At 47.8% G+C, this 12,332-nt stretch overlaps 1 protein-coding gene across 1 annotated transcript; it reads right to left on the bottom strand.

Annotated features, from left to right (window-relative positions):
• Window positions 1-6,942: 6,942 nt before the first annotated feature.
• NPBWR2 (neuropeptides B and W receptor 2) lies at window positions 6,943-7,941 on the bottom strand. The gene has a single exon (XM_074157528.1). It carries the CDS (start codon window positions 7,939-7,941, stop codon window positions 6,943-6,945), a length of 999 nt encoding a protein of 332 aa, XP_074013629.1.
• Between the last annotated feature and the right edge of the window lie 4,391 nt (window positions 7,942-12,332).

Genomic DNA, 12,332 nt, shown 5'->3' with positions numbered 1-12,332 from the left:
GAATAAAAACACAAGCTATGCAGTCGATATGAAATCAAGATTAATGGCTTTTCGGCTTGATTTCCTCTGTGTGAAACGAATCCCGTGTTGTGATTTGGCCATCTAATGTTTGTTCAACGTTAGGCATTAATAGCAACTTCTCCGTGTGCACCGGTCATTTGTTCACATATTTTGGCCTTTCCCTCATCTCAGCCTTGTGCTGCTCTTGCTCTGCTTAACCGCAGAGAAAATTCCTGGGGATAATCACTTGCTTGCAGGGATTAAGCGTAAAAGAGCAGAAAATGAGAAAAAGAGCTTGGAGGTGGGTATGGAAAGCTGACCAGGGCTGCTCTCCCCGCGGTTTGCTTTGGCATCTGCATTGGGGTTTAGCTTGAATGTGCTCGTCTGGAAAACTGCCTCTTGTCTTCTGATGAGTGGGTGTTAGTGATGCCACTGAGTCCTTCTTCTGCCCTGGGGCTGTCTGCCAGGATCCTGTATGATGAGGATGAGCCATCAGCTCTGACCTGTCCCATCCACCGTGAAACGGTGGCTATCAGCCTCATCTCCCTGGCTTATAGTCGGCTTGGAAGGAAGGAGCTTGGCTGAGAACAACCCACTGTCTCCATTGCACGGCAAAGAGAAATGTAATTACATCCGTAGCATTTCCATCGATACGAGGCAGCAGCAGGCTGAGTCTCAGGGGAGGTTTTTCGTTGCGTTAAAATCTGACTTTATTAATTACCAGCCTCTGATCTCATTTGAGGGTTAAGTTTATGAAACCGAATCCTTATTTCTCCATTTTCCTTATTCAGCTGCCGTATTGAGTTCTGTACAGCGGATGGCTTGGACCTCATGATCTCCCAGGGTGTCCGTGCAAGGGAAGTGGCGGAGCAAGAGGAGATGATGGAGTTGTACCAAAGTCGTGGTGAAAGACAGAGAAAGAAATTACATGTCAGGAAAACTGAAAATGGGGACAGTTGCCTGCTATCGAAGCTCTTACTCACAAAATATAGGGTTTTTTCCCTTCGCTGGGAATTCCTCCTTCCCGTGTGGGATGCTGGTGGCAGCACCCAGGGCCTCCACTCCTGCCCAGCGAGGGGACACTGGCATGGGGTGCTTTAGCAGGGCCACCATCAACCTTTGAAGCAGCCCAGGCTGCTCACCTCCTCCCTGGAAAAGCTTTCCAGCCTCTCCCCGTTCATCCAGACTTGGCTGTAGGCACTTACGGGAGTGCCTGTTTTTCATCTAGACATCAAATATTTTTTTAAAAAGGGGAAATAGCCACTAAACAGCCCTTGAAGCTTTGGACTAGTGTCTAATTCCACTCGAAGAGCTTTGTTAGATAATTATAATACTTTTCTGAGAGAAAATAGAGCAATTGAGCCTCGTAATTAAAAGCTATTCAGACAGCTTTGATCTTTCCTTCTGCGTCTTCACTTACCAAACCCAAATGCCAACAAGAAACTCTTGGCAATATTTACTGTCACTATTCTTGGTGTTTGCCTTTAAATTAACTCCTCTTCCTCCCTTCCAGCAAAAGGGAGATGGGGGAAGAGAAATGTGGCCATGGGCCATGTGGCTTTTCAAGAGGGGTTTACTTGGAAAGCTTTATTTTTTGGTTTTTTTGGAGGCTTCCTGGTGTCCTGTCACTCCATGATAACAGCAAGTGTGGAGCTCCTCTGGAGGCCTTCAAGCTGCCCTGGATCAAGGGTCTTTCACCCCAAAAGCAGCTCTGGGCACAGCCAGGGCTGCAGTGGTGTACATGGGGTAAGACCCAACACGGTATGCCCACGTATAGGACAAGGAGCTGCCAGAGCTGTGTCCCCATGGACAGCTGAAGGTCCTCAGATGACCTCCTGACTCACCATGAAAGGGACCTCAGCCTGTGGAGTCTCTTTCTCTTCAGCAGCAGGTGGGAATGTCAACCCTTGAGGGGCTGAGACCCTCTGAAGGCACCAAACCGGGCTTGTTCCTCACAGAATTAGCAGTAAAGCCAGAGGGTCACTGTTTCCTCGGTTTTGCAGTGGGACTACCAGTGGCACATTAGCACCCATTGTCCCTAATTGAGATGACACCCAGGGGCTCCCAGCATCCGGTAGGCAACAGGGTGTGCGCTACGGATAAGTAAAAGGAAAAAGAACAGAAAAAGGACAAATTCTCTCTCTCTTGGATTGCTTTTAAGAGTATCCTCTAGAGATGTTTCTGCTTCATATCTTCCATATCCCAAGTTTTTGCTCATCCATTTTTAATCTCCCTTTTCAATTTTTTCCCATCGAAAGATGCTTCTGAGAGCCAGGCCTTCATCCCTCAGTGGGGTACTATTTCTTTTCTCACCCGAAATCATGACCAGCAGTAGGAGACAGAGTGAGACTGCGTAAGTACTGGGGGATTATGGCTTTGCGGGGGAACGAGCTGCAGCACAGCTTGGATGAGGACAATTGATTGAAGCAGCCATTATTACTTGCTGCAGCACGAAGACTTAAAAAGCAATAGTAATTTCTGATCTCCACCTCTTATCTCAGATGCCCGGATTTAAAGCCTGCAGTGGGAACAGTAGGCCTGTTTGAACCCTAATTCCTGTTTCTGGGGTGGAAAATGGCTTCTTTTCCCTCTCCCAGGGATGATGAAGCAGAGACCTTCAGGGTTGTCTGTCCTCCTGGGTGCAGCTGGAGCAGGGAAGGTAATGTCCTTCCTGGAGAGGAGGGAGGCAGGAGCCAGCTGCCTTCCTCCACGCTGTTCCAGTGGGCAGGAACAAGGGGAAAACCTTCAGCTCCTGCCGTAACCAGGGAGCTGAGAGGTTTCCTGGCACCTTTGCACTCATTAAGACATCCAGGACTGTCCCGGAAGGAAATTTCCCTGGATTCAGGGCTGAGCTGGCTTCGCCGCTCGATGCACAATGGGCCGGGAAGGAGGTTAGGATGGGAGGGGGTTGTGCTGGTCACTGATTCATCCTCCTGCGACCCTGCAGACCCTGGAAGGGATACTTGGTTTAGAAGAGTGATTTATTCAGCGAATTATTAATTGAATTTGTCTGGCTTTTAATTTGTGGCTAACGTGGGCTGGTGTAGCCAGCCCTACAAACCTGATGAAATTCAAACAAACAAGCGGGAGTGCAGCTTTTCCCTGGGGTGAACTTGTGCGACGAGCGGGCAAATGTCTCCTCGAAGGTGGTTTCTGCTCTCCCAGGAACAATCGGAGAAAGCCTGGCCTCGGGTGCTGAGCTCAGAGGGTCTGTCTGGGCACGGGCACCCCCAGTTTGCAGCCTTTCCCCTCTGAAGTGTGGTTCCAGCCTATGTGTGAGGCTGAGCAGGGATTGCAGGAGAGCCGGCCGTGCCAAGCCGAAAGCAGAGAGTGCCGCTTAGTGCCGCCGGGATGAAACACAGGGACCCACCGGACGCTCCACCGTCCGGCAACACCGGCCAGATCGGTGCACTGATGGGAGCCGGAGCCCCCTCCTAAGCACCAGAGGACACCTTGGCCAGGGCAAGCTCCTTCTCTCCTTGTAGCCTTGCATCCCAGGAGAGCAAAGAGGAGCTGACACTCCCGCCTTCAGTGTTTTACACAGAGAGAAGCACGGATGCAGGCAGGATGCTGTCGTAGGAGGAGAGGCTGAGAGCTGGGGCTGTTCATCCTCAGGGAGAGGGGCCTGGGGGCGGATCTGAGCGATGCCTGAAATGATGGAGGGTGCAGAGAGGAGGGACCCAGACTCTTCTCAGTGGTGTCCAGTAGCAGAACAGGAGGCACAAACTGAAATATGGGAAATTCCATTTAAACGTAGAAAAAATCTTTTACTGTAAGAGTTGTGAAGTACTGGAACAGGTTGCTCAAAGAAGGATCCTTGGAGAAATTCAAACCCAAGTGGACATGGTCCTGGGCAACCTGCTGTAGGTGACCATGCTTGATCAGAGGGGTTGGACTGGGCATTCTCCAGAGGTGCCACCAGCCTCAGCCACTTGGTGATTCTGTGACAATCGTGACATTGGATTCAAAGGGGAAAAGCTCCAGCAACGACACTGTCAGATCTGAAAACAGGTGACTTACACTCAAAAGGTACTTTCCACTTAATGAAATATATTAGGTTTTCCACCTAATGAAATATATTGCCTTTCCTCCAGACCTAATTCCACTGAACAGTGGTGTTGCAGATAGCTAGACAATTTGTGCATGAGGTGGCATCATTTGAGTCAGTTTTCTGCAGTCAGAGAGGTTTTCCACCTCGGGAGCCCGTTGCCAGCAGGTGGCAACAGTGCTAAAGCTGTGGGTGCCCGTGATGCCTGCCTGTGCAGCTTGAGTCTGCTCCCTGGCCTTGCCTGGGCTGCTCCAAGGGGTCATGCAACACTTCTGTGCTCCCTCATCTGCTGCTAGCACCTGCTTCCTTCCCCCTGAAGGTCACTCAGGACCACAGCACCCAGCTTTCCTTCCAGAATCGGCCACCCGTATGGTCCCCTGGTCCCCATCTGCCAGGTGTTCCCCATCTTCTACAAATTCTTTAAATCATTTGATACCTCTTGAGAGCCATCAGCACCTTCTAAGTGGAGGTGCTCCCTTCTCCAGGTGCCTCCCTGCTCCTCCTCTTGTGCCTGGGGCTTGTTAAGTGATCACCCCGAACACCTGCATGTGCCAACACACACACAGACACACTGTCAGGACAGGGTTCTGAAAAATCCTTGTGTTTTCTGATAGTTGCAAGGTGCAGCCAAGGACAAATAGAGATGAACCATGAAACTTAGCTCAGGGAACCTTGTGGGCACTAAGTCTTGGGCTTTAAGGCTGTGGGAATAAGGACCCACTGCCGTGGTTGGTTCCTCATGAGGCTGGCTGAGACCAGGATTCAGCTCTTGATCTTTACAGCAAGTTAATGTTACAGGTGGTTTAAAAAATGAAGTTCCTGGTGAAGTTTCATCTGGAAGAATGTGTTCTCCTTCATCGTTCTTCCAAAATTAACACCTTTAACACTAAGAAGGCAACACAATGATCTTGTATTCACAAATCACTTTCAGTTTTCTAAGAGGAAACATGAAATTGCCATCATAATGTATTGAAGGTTGTTAATTTTGGTGTCAGAGCCCTGAGAGTGCTAAATTGCCGTGAGTGACCTCACCTGGGACCTCCACCCACACCCTCACCCGTTGTTCTAGGAGCTCATTTAAGCAGAGCCCTGCAGCCTTCCTTCCTGTTTTTTGGAGAGGGACCTGTTTCCAGCCCTGTCTTTTGGATGGACTTTGGGCTCATGTTGCAGCATTGTCTCCAGCTCCCTTTTCTGGATAGACCTTGGACAATGGTTGTAAGTAGCTTGCCTCCTGGATGGTCTCTGGTATGTGCAATATAGCTGGTTTGTAGCCCTATCTTCTTTGGTTTTATCTGTCCTGTACTTTCCTGGTGGAGTTTGGACATGTAAGAGCTGAGCTTGGTGCTTGTGGATTTGGGGAAAGCAGGATAGGAAAACTTTAGCGGAGATGTCCTCTCTTTAAACCAGTAATATATTTACTTATATTTACTTACTTCAGCCCTACAAGACAGCTTACTGCTGTGTTCAGCTGGGCATCACCCTCTAGGACAAGGGCTGGGAGCAGTTTGGTTTTTGCAGAGGTGATGAGGGGAGGTATCTTCTGGTGTTGTTTTGGCCAAAAAAGTCCACTCCAATTCAATAAGGTTCTCTGGTGGCTAATGTAGAGCTAAAGTAAGGGAGTTGTGGGACATGAAGTATCCTCCTGGCTGTGGTAGAACACTGTTAAGGACTGAACATGCCAAGGAGCCCTGCTCACCTCTATACTGATGGTGGACATGAGACTTTTGCACAACTGTGAAAGCTGGAAGATGTGGTGTGCTCATCCCCCTGTCTATCAATGAGGGAGAGGTTACCTTCCTGGGAGCGGAAAGATGAGGTTTCAACACGTTTATGGTAGTTCTTGAAGCTTTCGATACTGTATTTCTGATTTCCAAACTCTTCTTCTCAGGCTCTAGTTCTGTTGAAGTACTTTGTTTTACTATTTATCTGTTGAAGAAAGAATTTTACCTGCAGTGCTTGCTAGGCTTTTTCTTATGGCTTACAAAGCAAATTAACTTTAAAATATCACAGATTTATAACAAAGTAGATAAAATGCAATATATCAATGCAAAGACATGAGACAAGTAGCATAAGTTCTCCCTGATGAAAGAAGGACCAGTCTCTTTTTTTCCCCATGAGGTTTATTTCATTAATCACTCTTAAATAAGTATATATTTGACACTTAATAGGAACAATTAGTTAAAAATAATTCCTAACACAACTTCTCACAGTTGCCATAATATTTTTTATGGTGTGTTGTTTAACACTATTTTTGAGACCCAAATCTTGCTTTTGGTTTAAATTTAACTCGTGTTAACAGCTCAGGAAAGAGGGAAGTTGGGGTGGGGGTGGAAAATAGGCATCTCTTAAAATCGAAAACAAACCCATAACACACATGGGCACGTACGTGGACATGAAAATGGTTCATTTTCTCTCCCAAATACTTATCTTCCATCCTCTGTCCATTTTGTTGATATGTCATTAAAAGTGCTTGTGAGCTCTGCTCCATGAAACAACCCTCCAAATAACTAGTAAGAACTGAGCATTACATTAATCTGAAAGCTGGTCTACACCATGTCTGTGCTGTACAGCAGATGGCAACAAAGGACCACTATGTAGTAGAAATACATCTCTGTAAGGGAAGTTTTCTGTCCTAATGCTTCAGGGTGTGTGATTAAAAACAAGAATATAGAAATACAACTTTGAGAAGCTGGGAGGTGGAGAGAGGGAAAAAGCAGGACTGGCAAGTAAGCAGGACAACCCATGTGAATGATAATGATAAGGATAAACAGACATACAAGTTACATGAGAATGAGAGAGCAAACATTGTACATTCATGAGTCACCCCTTCAGTCTGCAAAGTTGCCCCTGCAAAGCCATGGGAGAGAAGGGACCTGTGAGCCCCAACCCACTGTTCAAGAAGTTCTGCACTCCAGCATCTTCCGGAAACTTTTCCGAAAACTGTCGTCCAGGAAAGCATACAAGAAAGGATTCAAGCATGAGTTGGCATAGCTTAGGCTGGTGATGAAGTAGGATATACCAATGACCATGGAGGTCTGGGGCAAGTCAGTGGTCAAAGCCACAATGGTGGCCAAGTGGAAGGGGGTCCAACAGAAGAGACACACAGCTAGGACTATGAAGACCATAATAGTGACTTTCTTCTTGGCTTTGTCCAGGGCTTTAGCATTAGAGTTCAAGTGCATGTTCCTTAGCTTGTAGAGCATCATGGTGTAAAGGATGCAGATGGTAGATACTGGAATGGCAAAGCCAAGGATGAGGGTATAGATCCTGCTGGCTTTGAACCAAAACCTTTCAGGCTTGGGGAAGTTGAGACCACAACTCTTGATCTCCAGGTCATCTATGTAGACATTGGCAAAGATGATGAAAGGGAGAACTATGATGGTGACTAGGATCCAGATGCACAAACTGACAATCCTGGCTGCTCGGTATGTACGATGTGGCATCCTCTTGGACCTGACCGTAGCCAGTACTACCAGATACCTGTCTATGCTCATCACTGTTAGGAAATAAATGCTGGAGAAGATATTGTAGTGGTCTATGGACAAGATGACCTTGCAGAGGACTTCTCCAAAGGGCCAGTAGTGGAGGAGATGTTCAGCAATATTAATGGGTAAGACAAGTGTGAACAAGTCATCAGCTATAGCAAGGTTCAGGATGAACATGTTTGTCACAGTCTTCATCTTGGGGGCCTTGAGGATCACATAGATGACAGCAGTGTTGCCTGTGAGCCCAACAGCGCAGATCACAGAATAAATCACAGGGAGGACAATGTAGAAATCAGCTGTCTGCTCTTGGAATGTGAAGTTGAACCTCATGCTGTTGTCCAGGTAGCAGCTGTTGCCTGCATTGTTGCAGGTGCTGTTCAGATCATCCCAAAGAGAGCTGTTTCCCATGCCTGCTGGTCACAAACTACCCTCGGATGTCATTGAAAGCCCTGCTAGCTCAGGAGGGAGAGCCTTTTTTCTGTTTGAGAAGCAGCTGCTGTCTCATTTAGAAGTGGATTATTTCCAAAGAGTGTGTTGTGAGGCAGCATGGACCATCTAACTTACCTCTCCTGTCCCCCACCACTGGTGAAGTTAGATTTTTGAAGTGACCAAGGGGAAAAAAAGATGATTGAAAGACACATAAGGCTCCACGAAAAAAGCAAACGAGAATTATAACTCCTTATGTAGATCAAGGAACTCTTCTCTCAGAGAGCATCCCAGTGAGTTGTGGCTTTTCTCTGCTGGGGAAGTCAAGTGGCTCCAGTTCAACTGTCTGCAGCAAGAGTTCTTCCCGGGGCTGGCAGGAACAGGGAGGGTGAGATGAAGCTTTGTGCCTGGTCGGCTATTTGCAGCCCTTGGACGAAGGATGGCTGCTGTTTCACTTGCACAGTGCTTGCTTTTCCGTGCTGGAGCAGAAGCGTGGCAGTGTTTAATTAGCGCCTTTCTTTGTGTCGGAGTTCAGACTCTTTTCATTGACTGAGATTTCACAAACAATGAAGAAGTTGCCGACACGGCTACTCCCCGCTCTCAAGGTCCCCTAGAAAAAGGAGGAGGAAGGGGAAAATAGAGTTCAAGGAGTATTTCCAAACCAGACGGTTACACTGCAATTTAAGTAACCCTTTAAGAAAGAGCAGGTTATGAGCTTATTCAGTGTGAAGACCATCCCCATTACACGCTGTGGCAGCACAGGAAACTTGGCACAGATGGACAGACAAACCTGTAAATCCCAAAAGTTCGGGATTATTCAGGGAAGAGCTGGGGGGAGAAGTACCCTGAGAGCAAATCCACTTTAGAGCCAAAGCAAGAATTACCCCGTCTGTTTACATCTCTAACAGTTGCCACATCCATCACTATTGCCTGACCCCTACTTCCAGGAATTCCTCCTCGGGGAAGCGAACGAACAACCGACCCCCTGAGAAGATCAAAGATTTGACAACTGGTCTCTGGGCTCTGTAAAGAGAAGTGCCTCACTTCACTTGCTTTTTTTTTTTTGTTGTTGTTGTCACACAGGGATAAAGTGAGCAGGAAAGGTGGGATTGGGAATGGAGGGTTGAAGTGCCCCTTACCTGGCGAGCGGCTCCGGCTGCCTCCTCCGGCACCTGCTGCTCAGCACTGTTGAGCCTCTTCTCTCTAATCCGAGTTGGAGGAGGGTCTCTGGGATGCTGACGTTACCCAGCTTTGCGATCATATCAACACGATGGCTCTGTGTGTGCATTGCACATCTCAGCAATTGGCACTTCTTCACACCAGGGAAAGGGAGGGGGGAGGAAAAAGTTTGTTATTTTATTTTTTTTTTTTCTTCTGCAGGGCTATTTAAATAGTAAATAAGATGCTGGTGAGCAGCTGATGTGCCAGAGCTGTTCCTCTCAGGAATGAGGGAGATGTTGAGGTGCACAGGCAGCACCCAGGGCTGGCAAGCTGTGGCTGGCTGAACGAGGGATGTGGGAAGCAGGGGGGTTAAACTGCTTCGGCAGGGAACACTGGCTGGTTTTAACAAAGGAAGATACACAACATGGGGTGGGGGGGGAGGGAGTGGGAGGAGGGTACACAACATTATGGTGCTCAAAATGAACAAATAAACAGAGGTACCTTGCCAGATCTGTGCTGGTTTCAGCTGTTCTGGGGGAACGCAGCTGATTTTCCCCTGCTGGGTCTCTGGTCCAGCTCTGGAAATGTGGTTAAAGCCTTCAGGTGCGATCCACAAGATGCAGGAGCCCTGTGAAGCTTGGCAGAAATGCACCCCGAGTCGTATACCAAACCCAGCGACAATATAAGATCACTTTACCTTCATGTTTCTATAGAAAGAGGAAAAAAGAAAATCAAGGGTCTTTTGATTCTCCTTTAGTCTTTTAAGTGTATCCCCCAGCTGCAGGTTGCCTGACCTTTGTTTCAATACCAGATAAGAGAAAATGCAAGCATCCATCAGCCATCCACTGTGCCTGGCAGTCTGCGGTGTCATTTAACCAAGCAGGTCACCTCCTTAAAATGAGCAATGTAGGGAAGAGCTGTGTTTGACTTCGCTCCTCTTCTGGGGATATTTACCCTTTTCTGGCAAGATTATTGCGCACTGGTAACTGGGTGGGAACAAAACCCTTCATTGCACTCAGGGAGGTAACTCCTTAAGGCCATGGGTACCACTGACTTTTCAGCAGATGGTCATTTTTTTTATGCCCAGTGTACAACTCTTACGGATATTTTCTGCATTTCAACAAAAATCTGACTGTTTTCAACCAAAATCTGGCCTAAGCAAAATTAAACAGAATAAAGATTGACCAAGAAGATCCACAGGAATGATACAGATGATCTTCCTACAGATGAAAGACCCCCAGAGCCGCCCTCCTGCCTGTTTTTTTGGGGAAGCTGGCACAGTTCATAAGTAATTGTAAAGGAAAGAGGGTTTTTATAGGTCTGCAGGGGGAAGGCAGTTTTGCAGGATTTGCTGTTGTCTTTGTCACAGAGCAGGAAATACAGAGAGAGGGAGAGAACTCCAGGAGAATGTGATGTTAAAGTTACTAATCTGTAACTATTCCCCAGGGCAAAAGGGTGTAAAAGTTGCACTGAAAAATCCTTCTGTCATGACTTTCTGTTTTCCAGCACAAAGCACATCTCTCCGGTCTCTGGGAGAGCTCGAAAGCTGCCCTTTCACTCCCCAAACTGTTACCTTGGAACTGGCTGCTGGGTTACCTTGGCCAGTGGCCGTGTGCCCAGATGCTGTGTGTTTAGGGACATGTCCCCAAGGGGTTGGGGGCTGGCTGGGTTCCTGCGGACCACGTGTGGTCTGTGCCCTGCACTGGGTCCACATCCCTCCTGCCTGCCTCTGCTGCCTTACTTCTCATTACCCCGACGAGCGCAGCCTCCTGTGTGCCTTGGTTAGGATGTGTTTGATTAAAACAACCTTGTCAGAGATGAGATGGGGACTAAGAATTTAATCTTGTTCTCTGGTGTGAGTAAAGGGGCTTTTGTCTCTTTTATACCCCCCCCCCCCCCAGACAAACACCCAATGTCTGCTCTGAGCTGTGCTCCTTGCCTAGTTCCTTTAACAGATTTACAGTAAAACTCACTTGCTTTGGGGACAGCAATTGCAAACGGGTATAAAATCACGTGTGAAGTTGCTCTGCAGCAGGAGCACTTCCACCAACAGAGAGAGGATCTTTCCCTTTTGTTGGCTCTGGATCCCACCAGAGCTAGAGGCTGAGCGTGCAGGAGGCACATTGTGTGTATCGGCATGATGTGGAATGGGGAGTGCCTGGGGGGAAGGTGGAGAGGATGCTTTGTTCATCATCTTTTCTCTGGCTGGGTGTCCCTTCCACTTGACTATGAATTTTTACAGTGGTACAAAGCCCTGAAAATCGAGCACTAGTTCAAGTTGCTGTTATGAAGGACAAGAGCTGTGTTTTGCCTCTGAGCTGCTTGGACCTATTCTTGTGCGGCAGCTCCATCACCAGCATGGCTGGTGCAAGAGGGGCAAAGCTCCTATCCCTGACAAATCCACACCATGGAGATGGACTTTGTCTCTTGAAACCCATGTTCACACTATGCAGTTTGAGTCAGCTGTGCAAACAGAAAGAAAAGGTGATATATTAGGGAGGGGGAAATCCCTTCCAAGGCTAAGCCAGTGGTACTTTATTGCCATCATAAAGTTGACACACTGCTGAGTCCAGACAAAGGCTATCCATCTTTCTGGAGTCATGGAGAACTGAGCTGCTGGCAGCGCCTGGGGGACACCAGGAGTGTCCAGGACAGGCAGGGCAGAAGCTTTCTTTGCCTGGGTTGTTTTTGGAGAGGACAGCAAAATATCTGCTCAAATGAGCTTATTTCCCCACCAGCTGTGTGAGCAATGCCATCTGAGCCCTCTGTGATGCTACAGCCCTCCAGCAAGGGCATGTTGTCTAGACGGTTGTTGTCTAAGGCAGAAGGTTTCTGCCTCTAACCAGGTTTCATTCCTTTTGAGGAGGACTTCTCCAGGTCACTAGGAGTGAAGCCTACCTCACCTCCCCTCTTAATCCACAGGGGCAATTAAAGAGTTACTCTGGATCAGCCCCTGAGATGGCCCCCCTTTTTCTTCTCCTTTTTCAAAGTCACAGTAATCTTGGCTGGATTTAGTTTTGAAACTTTGTTGAATTAAGGCTGCTTTTTATTTCATGCAGGAGCACCAAGGGAGGTGAAACCAGGCTTGCTGGAGGGGTGACTTCACCGGGGAAGGGAATGAGTGTGTTCTTCCTGCAAGGGCTTGCAGGGGTGGCAGACACGTTCAGCCACTTAAAATGAAATGAATTAACTGTGGGAGAGGAAAGAGAGAG

Source organism: Numenius arquata, chromosome 12, assembly GCF_964106895.1.
Source record: "Numenius arquata chromosome 12, bNumArq3.hap1.1, whole genome shotgun sequence".
In the NCBI taxonomy this organism is placed as follows: Eukaryota; Metazoa; Chordata; class Aves; order Charadriiformes; family Scolopacidae; genus Numenius; species Numenius arquata.
Note: the sequence above shows the minus strand (reverse complement) of the source record. Positions and strands in the feature narration are given on the sequence as shown.

What these genes read in the sequence shown, in the direction of transcription:
- NPBWR2 (XM_074157528.1), bottom strand. Translation starts at nt 7,941, where the DNA reads ATGGGAAACAGCTCTCTTTGGGATGATCTGAACAGCACCTGCAACAAT.